Source organism: Armigeres subalbatus, chromosome 3 (genome assembly GCF_024139115.2).
Source record: "Armigeres subalbatus isolate Guangzhou_Male chromosome 3, GZ_Asu_2, whole genome shotgun sequence".
Classification (NCBI taxonomy): Eukaryota; Metazoa; Arthropoda; class Insecta; order Diptera; family Culicidae; genus Armigeres; species Armigeres subalbatus.
In genome coordinates, this window is record NC_085141.1 from 296,334,843 (window position 1) to 296,354,088 (window position 19,246).

Genomic DNA, 19,246 nt, shown 5'->3' on the forward strand with positions numbered 1-19,246 from the left:
ACTTGCAGTTCCATGTTCCAAGCTTCCAATCGTGATCCTTTATTCGTCGCCTAAGTCGTTGCCGATTGTATCGAGTCGTATTATCTTCTATGCCGTTCATAATGGTTGTTTTTAAAGGCAGCGGAGGGCCGTCGTGTCAGAGCTGTTTAGCATCCCACCTAACACCAGGACTTGGGCTTGCGTCGTCCGAACGGTTTATAATCATGGTTGTGAATGCATATTACATATTGGTGGTAGGATTTTGTGTAGAAATAAGAGGTTGTAGGTTTAAATCAGGTTGAGCCATCGTTCTTTTGAACAGTCTGTTGCTGCGATATCTAAATGGCTCAAAAAGATAAAGCCTGTCCACGCTAAATTTCGGACACCTATCTTATAAAGCCATTTTTCAAAATTTTCACAAACCACTGAGACGATCAATTTACATGACAGCTGATTCTTTCTGATTTATGTGCTGCTTTCAGCATACTTTAAACACGCCCAAATTGATAAAATGACGACAAATCAATTGGACATTACCTACGTGTCCGAAATTTAACGTGGACAGGCTTTATTTTATACTACAATGTCCTTGTGCTCAGATACATTAATTCCATTATAAAGACATTCTATGTTGTAGAATACATGAGCCAATCTCTCCTCTGTTTGGCCAGTTGTCACCCCCGATGACGGTACCTAAATCATAGTTTTGCTTTGTATTGTTCTCAAGACTGTGGCTTTTCAAATCTAATCAATTTTCTAATACCGACCTTGTGTCCCTTCGACCTTTTGCCCTTTCGACATTTTGTCCCTTCAACCTTTTGTCCATTCCACACAAGGACACACACACAAGGACACAATGTCCTTCGATCTTTTGTTTTTCGACATTTTGTCCTTCGATATAGTCATAGATGTCTTTTGTCATAGATTCTTTGAACGCGATACTAGGACAAAACTTTAGCAGTTTAAGCAATGGCTCTAAAAAACAACTTGATAAGAAAATATACATTTTTTGTCTACCTTAACCTTAAGACATGATTTCATGTTGAATCGCCATTCCCAGAGCAATAGAATCTGTAAATTGAAGAGCTGTGAAGAGCTCTTGTGCATACTTTACCAGTAAAAAAAAATCCAACGCAGATGTTCTAGAGTCTCCAAATTATCCGGGAGTTGAGTTGAATTGATCTACCAAGTCAACTACGCCTGACATCAAACCGATAGAAACCCAACGTGTCCATATAAATACTTAGAACCCTTGTGAAGAATCTATTACAAAAGGTCGAAGGACAAGAGGTCGAATGGACAAAATGTCGAAAAGACAAAATGTCGAAAGGACAAAAGGTCGAAATCACAAAATTGGTTGAAATTGAAAAGCCATAGTATTCAGAACAATACAAAGCAAAACTATGATGTAGATACCGTCATCGGAGGTCTTAATTGGCCAAATAGGGGTCATATTGGACTATGTTTTCAACAAATTAGAATGCACTTGTCATAAGACGAGTTTGTACAATCCCATTTAATTCCACCACTTAATTGTACCTTGACAGATACGTATTTCGACCTCAACAGTAAGGTCGTCTTCAGTGTCTGTCAAGGTACAATTAAGTGGTGGAATTAAATGGGAGTGTACAAACTCGTCTTATGACAAGTGAAGACATTCCACTAAAAAGCTCAAAATAATGTTCTTAACAAATTAGAATGTCTTTATAATGGAATTTATGTATCTGGGCACAAGGAAATTGTAATATAAGATATCTTTTTGAGCGATTTAGATAGCCTACCTACAGACTGTTCGTGAGAACGATGGTCCAATCCCTAGCAGCACACATGTTCCACATAGGTTACTAAAACTTATATGTGACCAGATTCAGTCACAATCAAGTTGCTGCAACCATTTTTGTCTGACTTGTGCTGCTCGGGATCTTGACTTGAGCCTACAACCTCTTTTTTCTACACAAAACTCTACCACCAAGATATGCAATGTGCATATTCACAATCATGATTATAAACCGTTCGTGACGCGCGCAGTCCTAGAACACTCATGCAGCTCGTTCATGTTGTGTACCAAGAGAGATTTTTTTCGTTAATTTTGTACAAAATACAACATCACGCGTGTTTGAGTGTTAATTAAAATGATTCGTACGGTTGAATCACCGGATAATATGCAATTTAATCCCCATCTAATACATGCTGAGGAGTGGAAAATGAATTTGATACACTTTGCTACAAGAGACTGACAATCTTCTGTATCTCCATGATCGACATTGGAATGTAATGTATAGGAATGTATAGGAAGTCGCGTTGGTCAGCTGTGAAATAATTTATTATACGACACTGCTTCAAAGATACCAAAACCAACTTATTTCACTCAAACATGCAGTCGAAGCGACACGTGTTACAAGAGCACTATCTAACAAGTACTAATTATTCAGCTTCATCGTCCCGAGAACAAATAAAAATCATACAATGCTCGCCATGGCTGCTGTATATTTACTGTAAATTGGTTAAAGAACTGCCCATGAAATAAAGAAGGAGAAATATCTGGGAAATGTAGTAAACTATTTTTTTCTTCAGAAACATGTTTTCAAACTTATTGTCGTATGTCTAGTGTTTTTCATTGGTACAGAATTTTAGATTGTTAAATTCTAGGCCTTTCGACCTTTGGTCCCTTCGACCTTTTGTCTCACCGACCTTTTGTCCCGTCGACCTTTTGTCCCGTCGAACTTTTGTCCTTTCGACCTTTTGTCCCTTCGACCTTTTGTCTCTTCGACCTTTTGTCCGTCGACCTTTTGTTCTTCGACCTTTTGTCTTTCGACGTTCTGTCCCAAAGCCCTTGTGAATGCTCCACCATTCAAATAAGTCGAATGCAGATGTTCCAGTGTCTCCAAATCGTACGGAAGTTGAGTTCAATTGATCTACCAGGTCATCTACGACTGACATCAAACCGATAGTAACCCTCCCTGTCCATAAGAGTCCTTTGAGCCCTTGTGAATGCTTTAACATTCCAATAAGTCAAAAGCAGATGTTCTAGAGTCTCCAAATTGTGTCTACCAGGTCAAACCAGGAGAACGTGTCCAGCGTGTCCATTTAAGCCTCTAGAGCCTTTGCAAGAGCTTAACCACTCAACCAAGTCCAACGCAGATGTTCTAGGTTCTCCAAATTGGCCGGTAGTTGAGTTAAATTGATCTACCAGGTCAACTTTGCCGAACCGATAGCAACCAAGCGTATCCATTGATGCATATAATATGCATATAAATCCTAAAAGTTCTTGTGAATGCTTCAGCATTCAAATAAGTACAACGCAGATGTTCTAGGGTCTTCAAATTGTCCAGGAGTAGAGTTCAATTGGTCTACCAGGACATCTATGCCGGGCATCAAACCAATAGTAACCTAACGTGTCTATATAAGTCCTTAGAGCCCTTGTGAATGCTTTACCATTCAAATAAACCCAGCGTGGATGTTCTAACGTATCAGCGTGCAAGGACTTAACCCTCTAATGCCCAAGACCGCCTTTAGACGGGGTATTTTGATTACTTTTTGTAATTTTCAATTAATCAGAATTCGGGAAGTTTTTTATGTTGATCAATAATATAAACTTCAATTCATGTTTAAATGGGATTTAAAATCAATTTTCAAAGGTCGTCACATTATAAACACATATTGATATAATGAAATCACAAGTCTGATTTTCTTTATACATTTTTGGAAGGTGGATTTTAATATTATATTTATTATGTTGCGAAGACCATAAACGTCATTGGTTTAGATTAATGCAAGAGTTTTCCATAAATTTGTTTTGTTTGAAGAACTTTGTGTTAATAGGTAACGGTATCAATCATATCCGCGTTCTATTTGTAGCTGTGCGAAGGACGGTAAATAATTATGCTGGAAGGCTCGTTTTACTCATGGTAAATTCGGGACAGTAAATTCATAATAGTTGTACCTTAATCAAAAATGTTTACTAAACTACAATGTAGTTCGGCAGTGCTTTGATGATACTGACTACGATTTTAATAGACCGGACTGTATGAGCAACGGTTTGTTAAGAATGTTCTCCGTTTGAAAAAGTAATTTTGACATATATTTTATAGGAAGAATTCTATCAATATAAAATTGATTGTGGTACGTAGACCGTTAATAATGAGTTATCCTCATTTAATAATTTAAAAGTAATGGCTGAAACATGTAGTTGTTCGAAGAACTTAGAAGTAAAAAAAAAACACAAATCTCATTTAATGCACCTTTAAATCTTCATGGAATTGGCTAAAAATTGTCCACAAGATTTCTTTCAAGCTGCCCATTAAAATGTAGGGGTGACACTTCGAATACTTGAAAATAGTACACAGGTCTACTAATTTTTAACTGATTGAAGAACGGTAAATTATTATGCGGGTAGGCTCTCATTCTAAAAATCTTTTCATTATGGCATAACATTAGGGTCTCATTCCGTGCCGATAGTTCGAACGAGCCAGACATGTGTGCTGTGTCTCATCGCGAATTGTGTTCAGTAGTAAAAAGGCTATTGTGTGGTGCGCTCCTACCTACGGATCCAAGGCGATCGCTGTTGGCTAGTGAAGTAGCTGCTTCTGGCGACGCCACTGAAGCAGGCTATTGTTACTGCTGCTACCTACAGCAGCAGGGGCAGATAAATGGCAAAGCTTTTTATTGTTCTCCCTTCTGTTTAATACAGAGTGGGACTGCTTAGAATTAATCGAATTAGTTTTTTTAAGTTTTTTTTTTTTCTAATTTGCTATTGGTTTTAAGTTAGTACTATAAGCAAAATTATCCTTCCACCTTGCGGGGTGAGAATGGAGGCGGAGACTGGAGAAGGCAACGTGCCTGCTAAAGATGGAGGGCGCACTCGATTGTACCATGCGGCTTCGCCTGGGCCTTGGGTTGTTTACTTTCGGCAGAAAGTAAAAAGCCTAGATTTTCTCGGCATTAAACGAGATTTGACGCGTCGGTTTCCGAAGCTTGATTTTAGCCAGATCAACAGGAACAAACTACGCATAACCGCACCTACATACCAGGTGGTGAATGAAATTGCTGGCGACAGGGCGTACAATGTTGAATATATGGTTTATGTCCCCTCGCGGGAGGTCGAAATTGAAGGTGTGATCAACGCAGCGAGCCTGACTTGCAAGGATGTACTTGCGGGAAAAGGCCGCCTAAAGGATGCAATGGAGTCTACCGTGGATATTCTGGACTGCAAGGAATTGCATTCAGCAGCCACGGTAGATGGAAAGACGGTATATTCCAAGTCAGGTTCGCTTCGGGTGACGTTCGCCGGTTCGATGCTCCCAAAATATGTTGATATTGAAAACATGCTATTTCCGGTGCGTCTTTTTGTGCCAAGGGTATTTAATTGTACCAATTGCAAACAACTTGGTCACACTGCCGAGTTTTGTGACAACAAACCACGTTGTGGCAAATGTTCTGAAAGGCATCGGGAGGAGTCCTGCTAGCAACAAGCAACAAAATGTGCTTATTGGGGTTTGAACCCTCCCCATGGTTTGCAAGAATGCCCGGTGTACAGAAAGCGCACCCAAAAAGTGAAGCGCTCGTTGGTGCAGCGCTCCAAGCAGTCGTATGCGGAAATGGTTAAGTCGCAAGACACATCCGCCACAGCCACTGCATCGACTGCTATTTCAGCCACCGTTCGTGTAAGTGATTATTATGATTCCATATCCATTGATGAATTGGACTCTGACGCAGCCGATATGGATGATCCTGCGGAGCTACACGTGCCCGAAAAGAGGAAGCAACCGTCTTCCCGGGATCGCGCCGCAAGAGAACAAAATCATCCATAAAAGCTTGCCAAAATCTGAAGGTAATGGGGTTTATTTAAAATCCCGAAGCAACCTGTCCCTACTGCTTCTTTTGATCCTAGTTGCAGTAAGGCATTCCCGCCATTGCCAAAATCCGATGTTTCGAAGAAACATCCGGCTAGAAGAATCAACGAAAGAAAAAAAGTAATTCGCACTTCTAGTAAAGTAATCCGTCCAAGCGAGCATTGATCTCCTTAAGGACCTTGTGGACCGGTTTTGAATTTATTCAATATTCCGAATTCATTGAGGCCTATCATTGACCTTTTTATACCAACAGTGGAAAGTTATCTGAAGCAATTGACTGTTTCATGACCCCTTCTTGCAGGAATTGTATCTTTTGATGGATAATACGGCCAATACCCAAGATACAATCACTGTACTGCAGTGGAACTGTCATAGTCTGAAAAATAAATTAGACGTGTTCAAGTTTTTGATTCGCAATTCCGATTGCGATATATTTGCACTCTGTGAAACATGGCTTTCTTCCGAAGACGAAATCAACTTCCACGATTTTAATATTATTCGCCAAGATCGGGATGATCATTATGGTGGCGTTCTTTTGGGGATCAAAAAATGCTACTCCTTCTACAAAATTCCCATTCCGACTGTTCCCGGCTTAGAAATCGTCGCATGCCAAGTAAATGTGAAGAATAAAGATCTTTGCATAGCGAGTTCAGTTCGTGATCTCTCTTGTTTCGGACAGCAGAACGATCGCGTGGTCGGACGAAATATTGTGTTCTGCATTGCGCGGCCGGTAATAAAATTAACCAGTTCAGTGCGTGATCTCTCTTGTTTCGGACAGCAGAAGGATCGTGCGGTCGGACGAAATATTGTGTTCTGCATTGCGCGGCCGGTAATAAAATTAAGGCTCCCCCAGACCTAAGCTATTTCATCGCCGCGACGGCGACAACTAGTCGCCGCGATTCTGTCGTTGGGTCGCTGCAGGCAATGTTGTATTTACGCTTCCATTTTACCGACGACAGAATCGCTGTCGCCAAGCGATAGAATCGCGCAGCGACTGTCGCATCGCGTGTGTTTGGGGGAACCTTTAACCAGTTCAGTGCGTGATCTCTCTTGTTTCGGACAGCAGAAGGATCGTGCGGTCGGACGAAATATTGTGTTCTGCATTGCGCGGCCGGTAATAAAATTAACCAGTTCAGTGAGTGATCTCTCTTGTTTCGGACAGCAGAACGATCGCGTGGTCGGACGAAATATTGTGTTCTGCATTGCGCGGCCGGTAATAAAATTAACCAGTTCAGTGCGTGATCTCTCTTGTTTCGGACAGCAGAAGGATCGTGCGGTCGGACGAAATATTGTGTTCTGCATTGCGCGGCCGGTAATAAAATTAACCAGTTCAGTGAGTGATCTCTCTTGTTTCGGACAGCAGAACGATCGCGTGGTCGGACGAAATATTGTGTTCTGCATTGCGCGGCCGGTAATAAAATTAACCAGTTCAGTGCGTGATCTCTCTTGTTTCGGACAGCAGAACGATCGCGCGGTCGGCCGAATCATTGTGTTCTGCATTGCGCGGCCGGTAATAAAATTAACCAGTTCAGTGCGTGATCTCTCTTGTTTCGGACAGCAGAAGGATCGTGCGGTCGGACGAAATATTGTGTTCTGCATTGCGCGGCCGGTGATAAAATTCCCCAGTTCAGTGCGTGATCTCTCTTGTTTCGGACAGCAGAACGATCGTGCGGTCGGACGAAATATTGCGTTCTGCATTGCGCGGCCGGTAATAAAATTCCCCAGTTCAGTGCGTGATCTCTCTTGTTTCGGACAGCAGAAGGATCGTGCGGTCGGACGAAATATTGTGTTCTGCATTGCGCGGCCGGTGATAAAATTCCCCAGTTCAGTGCGTGATCTCTCTTGTTTCGGACAGCAGAAGGATCGTGCGGTCGGACGAAATATTGTGTTCTGCATTGCGCGGCCGGTAATAAAATTAACCAGTTCAGTTCGTGATCTCTCTTGTTTCGAAGCGGGCTTGGTAGTCATATGGCTACTGCTTCTGCCTCATACGCAGGAGGTCGTGGGTTCATTCCCAGGTCCGTTCCATTCTCCTACTTTATATCTTTCTCTTTATTTCTCATGTTCTAGCAATCGCTAGAACTGGAAATGGACTTCCATACCGTTTCCATTACTATTCCTATACCTTCAACTTGAGTATTCTAACAGTAATCTGCTAGAATTGGAAATGAACTATAGAGCTCGTTTCCTACATCCAATTAGAAATTCCATCAGTTACCTTCTCCTATCTATCACATTGGCAGCTCGTTAACCAAGACGGACCTCTGCCTCTCCAACCTTACCCAGAAAATCCAACAAATTCCGCATGAACTCGTGGCAAGTGCAGAGGTATATTCGGCTTGCAGTGGGCGAGTGATTGCATCATCATTTCCTCCCCATTCCCTACATTGACTCGCATTCTGACGTGGCAGGCGCCAGTATGACCTAACAAATGAGATCACCAGTGCTTGTACATTGAAGATGTGTGCTAGTCCCAAGCAAACATCTGTTGGTTCCCTGTGCAAGAACAGCTGATCTGGTCATAATGGAGTAGCAACTACGAGCAGTCAATCAAGCTCAAGCTCAAGCTCAAGAATAAAGATCTTTGCATAGCTTCAGTGTACATTCCTCCAAATGCCTCTATTAATCGTCGACATTTTTGGAGCGCAGTCTCCCTCCTATCATCTCCAGTATTGATATTGGGTGATATGAACGCACATGGTATTGGATGGGGCGAAACGTATGACGATTATAGAGCGCCTATTTTCTATGATTTGTGTGACGATTTCAATTTGAATATTTTGAACACTGGTGAAGTAACTCGAATAGGACCAAATGGTCAACAAAGCCGTATTGATCTGTCTTTATGTTCAAATTCACTATCATTAGATTGCACGTGGAAGGTAATTCAAGATCCCCATGGTAGTGACCATATGCCGATAGTCACCACAATTAAGAGTGGCTATCAACAATCTGAGCCAGTTAATGTTCCTTTCGATCTCACGAAGAACATTGACTGGCAAAATTTGCATCGGCGGTAAAATTGGTATTGAATCAACTGATACTCTTCCACCTTTGGATGAATATCGATTCCTTACTGAGTTGATTCAAAAAGCGTACTAGAAGCTCAGAAACGACGCGTTCCAAGTACATCTGTCATCAGAAGACCAGCCACTCCTGGATGGGATGATGAATATACTAAGTTGTATTCTGAGAAATCTGATGCCTTCAAGGCCTTCCGTAAAAACGGAAGGTCAGAGCTTTTTGAAGAGTATTTGAGGCTTGAAAGAAAGCTCAAAAATCTTCTTAAGGGTTAAAAAACGTAGCTACTGGCGACGTTTTGTCGAGGGACTATCACGAGAAACCTCAATGACAACACTTTGGAAAACGGCTCGCAACATGCGGAACCGCATTTCCACCAATGAGAGTGAAGAATACTCCAATCGATGGATATTCAACTTCGCAAAAAAGGTCTGCCCAGATTCCGTACCAGCAGAACCGCTATTTCGAGAATCAGTCACTGATCCCGGTTCTTTGGGTGGACCATTCACAATGCTGGAACTTTCTATGTCTCTTCTTTCATCGAATAACTCTGCTCCGGGATGCGATAACATCAAATTCAATCTTCTTAAAACCTCCCAGATGTCGCAAAAAGACGATTACTTGACCTGTACAACTGTTTCATGGAGTACAACCTTGTGCCACCTGAATGGCGACAGGTCAAAGTAATAGCTATTCAAAAGCCTGGGAAACCAGCGTCTAATCACAATTCATACCGACCGATTGCCATGCTATCATGCATGAGAAAATTATTGGAGAAAATGATCCTTTCAAGAGTCGACCATTGGGTCGAAGAAAATGCATTGCTTTCAAATACTCAGTTTGGATTTCGAAAAGGGAAAGGAACAAACGATTGTCTAGCGTTGCTTTCTTCAGATATACAACTGGCCTTTGCGCACAAGGAGCAATTGGCTTCAGTATTCTTGGATATTAAGGGCGCTTTTGATTCAGTTTCCATAGAAGTACTGTCAGACAATCTGCACAGTAGTGGATTACCCGTTATTTTGAACAATTTCTTGTATAATTTGTTGTCAGAAAAACAAATGAACTTCACACTCGGCACTCTGACAACTTCCAGAAATAGCTACATGGGCCTTCCCCAAGGTTCGTGTTTAAGTCCCTTGCTTTATAATTTCTATGTTAAAGATATTGACAATTGTTTGGAAGGACAATGCACGCTCAGACAACTTGCAGATGATGCCGTGGTCTCTTAAGAGGTCCATGTGCAGCTGTCTTGCAAGGACCATTGCAAAGTACCCTAGATAATCTGACTGTTTGGGCCAGACATCTAGCGATCGAGTTTTCACCGCAAAAAACTCAGTTGGTTGTGTTTACTAGGAAGCGGTACCCAGCTCAACTGAAACTAAAACTGTTGAATGATGACATCAACCAATCTTTATCTTCTAAATACCTTGGGGTCGTGTTTGATTCTAAATGTACTTGGAAACTCCATTTTGAGTATTTGATGCAAAAATGCCGGGAAAGGATCCATTTTCTACGTTCTATCTCCGGAACCTGGTGGGGTGCTCACCCGGAAGACCTCATCAAACTCTATAGAACGACTATTCTCTCTGTTTTAGAGTATGGCTCTTTCTGCTTCCTCTCAGCAGCTGATTGCCACCTGATCAAATTGGAACGAATTCAGTATCGTTGTTTGCGTATTGCCCTTGGCTGCATGCATTCGACGCATAACATGAGCCTGGAGGTGCTTGCTGGAGTCACTCCTTTAAAGCACCGTTACTGGGAGCTCTCACTTAGAATACTCGTCAAATGTGGAACAAGTAACACACTTGTCTTAGATAACTTCGATAAAATGCTTGAACTGACTTGTCGTTCAAGATTCCTTAGAGTCTATCTCAACTACATTTCTTCAGATCTTTGTCTTCCGTGTTATAATCAACCTCGAGTTCACTTCACCAACGACAGTTCCTCAATTGAATACGATCTGTCCATGAAATACGCTATTCAAGGAATACCGGATTATCTTCGACAAATATCTATACCCTCCCTTTTTTCAGAAAAGTATGAACATGTCAATTGCAACAACAGATATTTCACTGATGGTTCTCGCATCAACGGATCCACTGGCTTCGGTGTTTTCAATGTAACTTCAACCACCTTCCGAAAACTTCAGGAACCGTGTTCGGTTTATGTTGCTGAGCTGGCAGCAATTAACTTCGCTTTGGGGATAATTTCCAATCAGCCCGTAGACCATTATTTCATCTTCTCGGATAGTCTTAGTTCTATCGAGACACTCCGGTCGATGAAACCTGTTAAGCACGCATCTTACTTTCTTACAAACATAAGAGAGCAGATGCGTGTTTTGGTCGAAAGATCATTCAAGATTACCTTTGTTTGGGTCCCATCTCACTGCTCAATCTACGGCAATGAGAAGGCAGACTCGCTGGCAAAGGTGGGCGCACAGGAAGGTGAAGTTTATGATAGACAATTCTCGAGCGACGAGTTTTTCCCATTAGTCCGTCAGAGTACTCTTCAAAGTTGGCAAAGGAATTGGACACACAATGAACTCGGACGGTGGCTATTTTCCATAGTTCCAAAAGTTTCTGGGCGAGCGTGGTTCAGAGGTGAGGACTTAAGTCGAGGCTTCATTCGCGTGATGTCGAGACTTATGTCTAATCACTATTCACTAAACGCACATCTGTACAGAATAAACCTTGTCGATAGCAACTTATGTAGGTGCGGAGCCGGTTATGATGACATCGATCACGTAGTTTGGTCCTGCTCGGAAAATGACGCCTCCAGAGAGCGACTATTGGATACCCTAGTGGCCCGAGGTAAACAACCCTTCAGGGAAATTCGAGCTGTATTGGGGGATCGTGATGCGGTCTATATGCAGGCCATTTATAGTTTCATTTGTGATTCTGACATCAAAATCTAATTTTTGTTTTTTTTTTCTTCCGTCAAAGTTTTTTTTTTGTACTGTCTCTGTCTCTATGTTCCGTAGATCTCCGTTACTCAGGCCATCCGGAAGACGCTCCCAGTCGAACCAATCCTCGAGCACGACGACACGCCACATCGTCCCTTACGCCAAATGCCCGGATGAGCAACCGAAATTCCTTGATCCCGAATCCTAAGCCCCGTCCATCCTTAAATATTGTAAACTAACCTCGAGTCACCACGAGTACGCTGGCTCCTATCCCTCTCTTACTAACTGAAAAAATGACATTGATTGTATATATCACAAAGAAACATGGCTCCGTAAAGTGTTATACACGCCTGAGCCTACCAAATAAACGAACTTGAAAAAAAACACTCAACAAAGTCCAACGCAAATGATCTAGGTTCTCCAAATTGTCCGGAAGTTGAGTTCAATTGATCTACCAGGTCAACTACGCCTGACATCAAACCGATAGCAACCCAGCGTGTCCATATAAGTCTTTAGAGCCCTTGTGAATGCTTTACCATTCAAATAAACCCAACGTAGATGTTCAAGGGTCTCTAAATTGTTCGAAAGTTGAATTCAATTAGTCTACCAGGTTAACTACGCCTGGCATCAAATAAATAGCAATCAAACGTATCAGAGTGCAAGGACTTAAGGGACTCGCTGGGTTGCTATCGGTTTGATGCTAGGTGTAGTTGACCAGGTAGATCAATTGAACTCAACTTCTGGACAATTTGGAGACCCTAGAACGTCTGCGTTGGACTTATTTGACTGGTGAAGCATTCGCAAGGGCTTTAGGGACTTATATGGACATGTTGGATTACTGTAGGTTAAAAAAAATCATTTATTTAGAGCAACTTCACCACAATCTTCCTGAGGTATTGGAGGCCTTATAATAGATCTTGTTACATTCTATTTATTGAACGGCTACTCAGTCTTACAATTTTTACAACGATTTTATTATTTACCCGACGAAACCCGTGTCGAAACGTCGGGTAAATAATAAACTCGTTGTGAAAATTGTAAGACTGAGTAGCCGTTCAATAAATAGAATAAAACATACAGTCGATCCATCACCGGTTAAGTTCTTGTTACATTATTTGCACAAATCTCATCTCATCTCATCATTAAATCGTCAAATACGACCAGTTCTATATATAATTGCCTAAAATTGCTCTTTTGGGCCACCTAGTTTTCAGAACCATAAAAAGGGGAAGGACGGTTTGCATGTACATGAAAGTATAACTATTCACCTTGTCTCTAGTCAAAATTCTAAATAAAAATCTCTAAAAACCTCCGAGATAGGGGGTTTTCTATAACTAATTATGCTCAAATTTGGCCTAAACATTCTTTGCAATTTCATAAAATTTGGTCAACAAAAACGCCCCTGACAATAATAGAACAAAACCTGCATGCCAAAGCCGTCATTTCCCCTACATGGTTTTCAAAATTAAAAGTTCGTCCTGGGCATTTACGGGTTAAACAAAAAATCTATTCAAAGCTTTCCATTTTGAGATAATTTTACCTAAACTGGTCAAGAAAAAGAAAAAATATTGTTGTGATCTGCGCTAATATCGGAAATTGTTCATCAAAATTAGATTATGTGGATGATTTGAACATAGACGTCATAGACACGACCCACTGTTCCTTTTCAATTTAAGAAATCTATTTTATTAACATTATTATTGACCACCTAGTTCTGTTTTTTCGCGATCAAAAATACGACCAGAAAAACGTTGAAATAGTGCAAAAAGTTTTTACTGTGTGAGATTAGAGATCAATAGCATTACGCCGCAAATTATATTGAGCCTAAAGCCTTTTAGCATCTACTATTCCGGTTAAGGTCAAATAATTGAAAAGGAATCTACGCTTGCTTAGGATTGTTCTGAATCTGGAATTCAATTCTTCAATTAGGAATGTTTCTACAATTAGGAGGAATCCAATCCAAATCGAAAGTATTTCAATGCTAAGATTTCAATATGTGTACATTTTTTTAAATAAGTTTAATGAGATTAAGCACCAATTTCAACGCTATACAATCTAATATCGCAACGCATTCCAAATTGAAATACTACACCAACGCATTCCGCTACAAATTATTCGCTATCATTCCTCAAATATTAGTACACCTGTCATCATTCGCATTCCTCCCAATCCCACCAGCAGTAGTGGCAAAAAGAGAAAAATAATAATGGTACCTACATCCCTACGTTGTTATAAGCTACGTTGACGTAGGACTAATCAAGCATCCGAAAGACATTTGATTTGCAAAAAAAGATGACTTTTCCGCAACTGTGATCTTTAAATGGTCTTGTTATGTAGGGTTTGTCGCGCCTATTTAGAGATTACACCCAACTAGCGACTTTTAGATTGTTTAACAATTCTGTATACTGCCTATGATCGCATATTTGTAACAATCGACAAAAGTAGGCATGGGAGAAATGGAACGATGATGTTTGTAATATGTAAAAATTCCCAAAAATTGCACAAAAACTTTATCTAGTTGGAATCTTCGGTAGAAACATTTCCATTACTTGGTATTTGAATGCCACCTATTTTCGAAAATTTTTGTACTCAGCGCATGGCGTACCGGCAAAAAAGTTTTCCAGTGTTACGGTTATGCGGTCACTTTGCTTAATGTTACAAAACAACTTGGTAGTTTTTTCGAGTTTTTCGGAACAAACTTTCTTATTTCACCTGGTCAGCTGGAAGAACTAGCAATTCGGAGATGACTCATGAGCTTATCTCAAAATCGACAAAAATGCAAATGTTGCAAATATGCGATCATGGGCAGTATAAGAACCTACCAAAACCTGTATAAGAACTGGGCATATGCGAAATTGTTAGATTCTTATACAAAAATGTAAGCTCACAAACAAATATTGTAAAAGATGCTTGCAAAATTGTAAGGTCTCATACAATATTTGTATAAGAATCAAACATTTTCGCATTTGTTCAATTCTTGTACAGGTTTTGGTAGGTTCTTATACAGAATTGTTAGACAATCAAACAATCATCAATTTTTAAGCATGTGCTGTGCATATTGGCAACCAAGATATTTAACAATAAAATTATTTTTTGTATGATCGTATCGCCGAATAAAATGCAATTAAACATGCATGTTAATAAAAAATGATTTTAATTGTCTTGCCATTTATAACTTATCACCAAGCATGGAATGTAGTTCTTCGTCAAAAACACTCACCATTATCAGCACCAACGTTCTGCTGCCGGGGCAGATTCCAGTCGCGTACCAACGTTTGGATGTTGCGTTTGCTCTCCTGAGCCGTGGCTCCCGCAAAGTGAGGCAGTGAGTTATCGCGTGCCAGCGATTGCATGTTTCGCTTGGGGGCAATCGACGGTAGCATTCCGCTTCTCAGCAACGATTGTATGTTCCGCTTGCCGGGCAGTTCGTACTTTCTTGCCAACGATGCGATGTTACGCTTTCCGTTCAGCATGTACCCCGATGCACGGGCCGCCGCAAGATTGCGCTTTTCGTCGTTCCATCCGCCGGACGAGGCCGCTTCCTCCGAGTCGGGCTCCCGTGAAGCGGGAAGCTGACCATTCTTGGCGAGGGTGGCAATGCTGCGCTTGAGATAGTCATTCGACGAAGGACCCCGCAGCAGTCCGGCGCGTGCCAGGGAACCGAGGTTGCGTTTACCGAACGTGGCCCCATCCCGCAGGAGCGAACGGTATGAGCGTTTGTCCTCATACGGTCCGGCATTTTCGTAGGTGCCATACTCGTCCAGGGATTGGTACCCGGCGCTGTCGGTGGGTTCCCTTTCGAGAATGTGTCGCAACTGGTTGCGTAAGGCAGCGGCATGCATCTCGTAGCCTTCCTCCGGGTAGGTGAGATCCCGCAGTAACGATTCCAGCTCGCATGGTTTCAACCGGCGGTTCACATCTGCGTATTGTGAATTGACCTAGAAAGGATAATGAAATAAGAAAATTTTAATACAATTGTGAATATGATTGAATTGATATATTTGGTGTTAAAAATATAAACGTAATGTGTTTCTAACCAGCACTTGTGGAAGTGTAATAGATCAAAAACTTATTGAGTTAGATACAAATTAATCTTCAACAAACGATTACAAAATTAGTTCAGCTGAAATTCCTGAATAAAGACTTTTAAGTAAACTTTAACAAAGGAGAGCAGAAGGATTATAATACAAGTTTATTCGAGGGAAAAGAAACCGACATTGGTAAGCAGGATCAGAAGTAAACAAAACTTTAAAATTTCATTTTTTTTAAAACTGATATCATAATTGTATTTTCAGGAATTCCAGGATTGCCTCATATCAAAGCTGATCCAAAGCTAATAAACGCTAAGGTGGATCTGAAATCCAGTCCCATCTAAGTTCACATCAATTTCAACCTGAATTTAATATAATTTTAAAACCAAGGCAAATATTGTACATTTTCAATCCAAATAAACGCAATTATGATTCAAATCCAAACCAATGCAAAATCAAACATTTAAATGGTTGATACGTCAATAGCTAAGAGTACGAAAATGCAAAATCTTATTCAATTCTAATCCAGAACTAAACCAGAGACAATTCAATCCAAATCCAATCCAAATCCAATTCAAATCCAATCCAAATCGAATCAAAATCCAATCCAAATCTAAACCAAATCCAATTAAATCTAAACCAAATCCAATTAAATCTAAACCAAATCCAATCCAATCCATATCCAAATCCAATCCAAATCCAACCCAAATCCAATCCAAATCCAATCCAAATCCAATCCAAAACCAATCCAAATCAATCCAAACCAATCCAAATCAATCCAAATCCAATTCAAACCAATCCAAACCAATCCAAACCAATCCAAATCAATCCAAACCAATCCAAACCAATCCAAACCAATCCAAACCAATCCAAACCAATCCAAACCAATCCAAATCAATCCAAACCAATCCAAACCAATCCAAACCAATCCAAATCCAATCCAAATCAATCCAAACCAATCCAAACCAATCAAACCAATCCAAACCAATCCAAACCAATCCAAACCAATCCAAACCAATCCAACCAATCCAAACCAATCCAAACCAATCCAAATCAATCCAACCAATCCAAATCAATCCAAACCAATCCAAATCCAATCCAAACCAATCCAAACCAATCCAAACCAATCCAAATCAATCCAAATCAATTCAAATCAATCCAAATCTAATCCAAACCAATCCAAACCAATCCAAACCAATCCAAACCAATCCAAATCTAATCCAAATCTAATCGAATCCAAACCAATCCAAATCTAATCCAAACCAATCCAAACCAATCAAAATCAATCCAAACCAAACCAATCCAAACCAAACCAATCCAAACCAATCCAAATTCAATCCAAACCAATCCAAACCAATCCAAACCAATCCAAACCAATCCAAATCTAATCCAAATCAATCCAAATCTAATCCAAACCAATCCAAATCAATCCAAACCAATCCAAATCTAATCCAAATCTAATCGAATCCAAACCAATCCAAACCAATCCAAACCAATCAAAACCAATCCAAATCCACATCCAATCCAAACCAAATCCTATTCAAACCAATCCAAATTCAATCCAAATCAATCCAAACCAATCCAAATCAATCCAAATCAACCCAATCCAATCCAAATCCAATCCAAATCCAATCCAAATCCAATCCAAATCCAATCCAAATCCAATCCAAATCCAATCCAAATCCAATCCAAATCCAATCCAAATCCAATCCAAATCCAAATTCAATCCAAATCCAATTCAAATCCAATCCAATCCAAATCCTATCCAAATTTAATCCAAATCCTATCCGAATCCAATCCAAATCCAATCCAAATTTAATCCAAATCCTATCCGAATCCAATCCAAATCCTATCAAAATCCAATCCAAATCCACACTTACTATAAATTCCGTTTAATCTAAAATAAGCTGAGTCTTGTGAGAGTTCTATTGACAATAAAGACAATGCTTTGCAAAACACATACTCAACGACCAGCTATTTTAAACGTCCATCTTCTTCAACCTTTGTTTAACTCCTGTTCATACTGATGAAGGCTGTCGACATTAACAAATGAACTGAAAAATGCCACTCAATGACTCGGTCAAACTGGATGACGACGAAATTCCGAGAAAGGAAAAAGTTTCCAATTAACTTTCCCTCCCAGCCTGTGGGTTGATCCTCACCCGAGCAGTATTACATAAATTTACATAATTTGTTGTGCCGCTACAGGATCACGTGCCGAATTGACGTAAAGCCATCTATCTGGCATTTGAGTCGGCACTTTGCCTCATCGTATTTTTCCATTCATCGTACTGACTTTTTATTTTATTTCTATTTTCTATCATAATCGCAAAACGGTTTCTCTGAAAAGTTGGCCGAAAATGTTATTCATGGCAAACAATTGCATTAACAGCTTGTTTGCAGTGTTGGGGAAAGTTAAACCTCTCAAAACCCGAACAAAACTCACTGAATTCATAAATTCATAAACTTCATTCATGATTGGACTCGTGTTCGTTTGTATAAATGCATAAATAATAAAAAAAATAGTAAAGGTTCCAAAGCATAAAACAAAGGCACGGGAAAAGTTAATAATTAGTACACGTAATTTAATAAACGACTTTAGCACAACAAATGGGACACAATCTTTGATGGCATGTATGTTAAGACGTAGCTTTACTGTAACGCTTCCTTAGCCTTCTCGTGTGATGATATTGTTGTAATCTCTATATGTAATTCTAGTTTAGAAGGAGATATGGAGGAGAATTTTACATTTTTCGAATCCAATTGGAAAAACTATTCGGTCGCTGTTGGAATGAATGATTGGCCCGATAGTGAAAACAAGAAGAAAGTCAGTTTTTTTGTTGTCGGTTGTTGGAACCGATGCTCTGAAGCGGTATTTCAATTTCGAGCTCAGCGATCAGCAGAAGGCTACACCCGAAGCTGTGTTAGATGCCATTAGGGCGAAAGTAGTGTCAGTTCGAAATATCATTGTTGATCGGCTGGAATTTTTCTCTGCGATTCAGATACCAACAGAATCTATCGATGAATATGTGAGCCGCTTGAAAGTGCTGGGTAAACCGTGTCGTTTTGGTACATTGGAGCAATATATGATGGTGTTCAAGATAGTTACATCGAACTTAAATCGAACTAGCTTAAAAGCCAAGATGCTTACCATGACTGATATTAATTTGTCGAAAGCTATTGATTTATGCCGGATGGAAAAAATTACCGCCCGACATTCGAAACAGTTATCGTTAGAAGTGCCTGTAGATGTCAATAAAATCGTCGACGGGGTCTGCAAGTTTTGCGATGGACGACATCCGTTCAAACGTGGAGTATGTCCAGCTTTCGGGAAACGTTGTGATAAGTGTGGCGGGAAAAACCACTTTAAAGAGTCTGCAAATCGAAGGAATCGTCGTCTAGTAAACCAAAAAGTGGTAGAAAAATAAAGGCAGTAATACCATAAAAAGCTGAACGCC

The 19,246-nt window shown here is 40.4% G+C and overlaps 1 protein-coding gene across 1 annotated transcript in view; it reads right to left on the reverse strand.

Moving 5' to 3' along the window:
* Positions 1-19,246, reverse strand: part of LOC134224907 (uncharacterized) — a 164,296-nt gene that overhangs the window by 66,775 nt on the left and 78,275 nt on the right. The window contains exon 2 of the mRNA XM_062704554.1: positions 14,978-15,695. Within this exon, the coding sequence (XP_062560538.1) occupies positions 14,978-15,695 (718 nt within the window). The remainder of the gene's footprint in view (positions 1-14,977; positions 15,696-19,246) is intronic.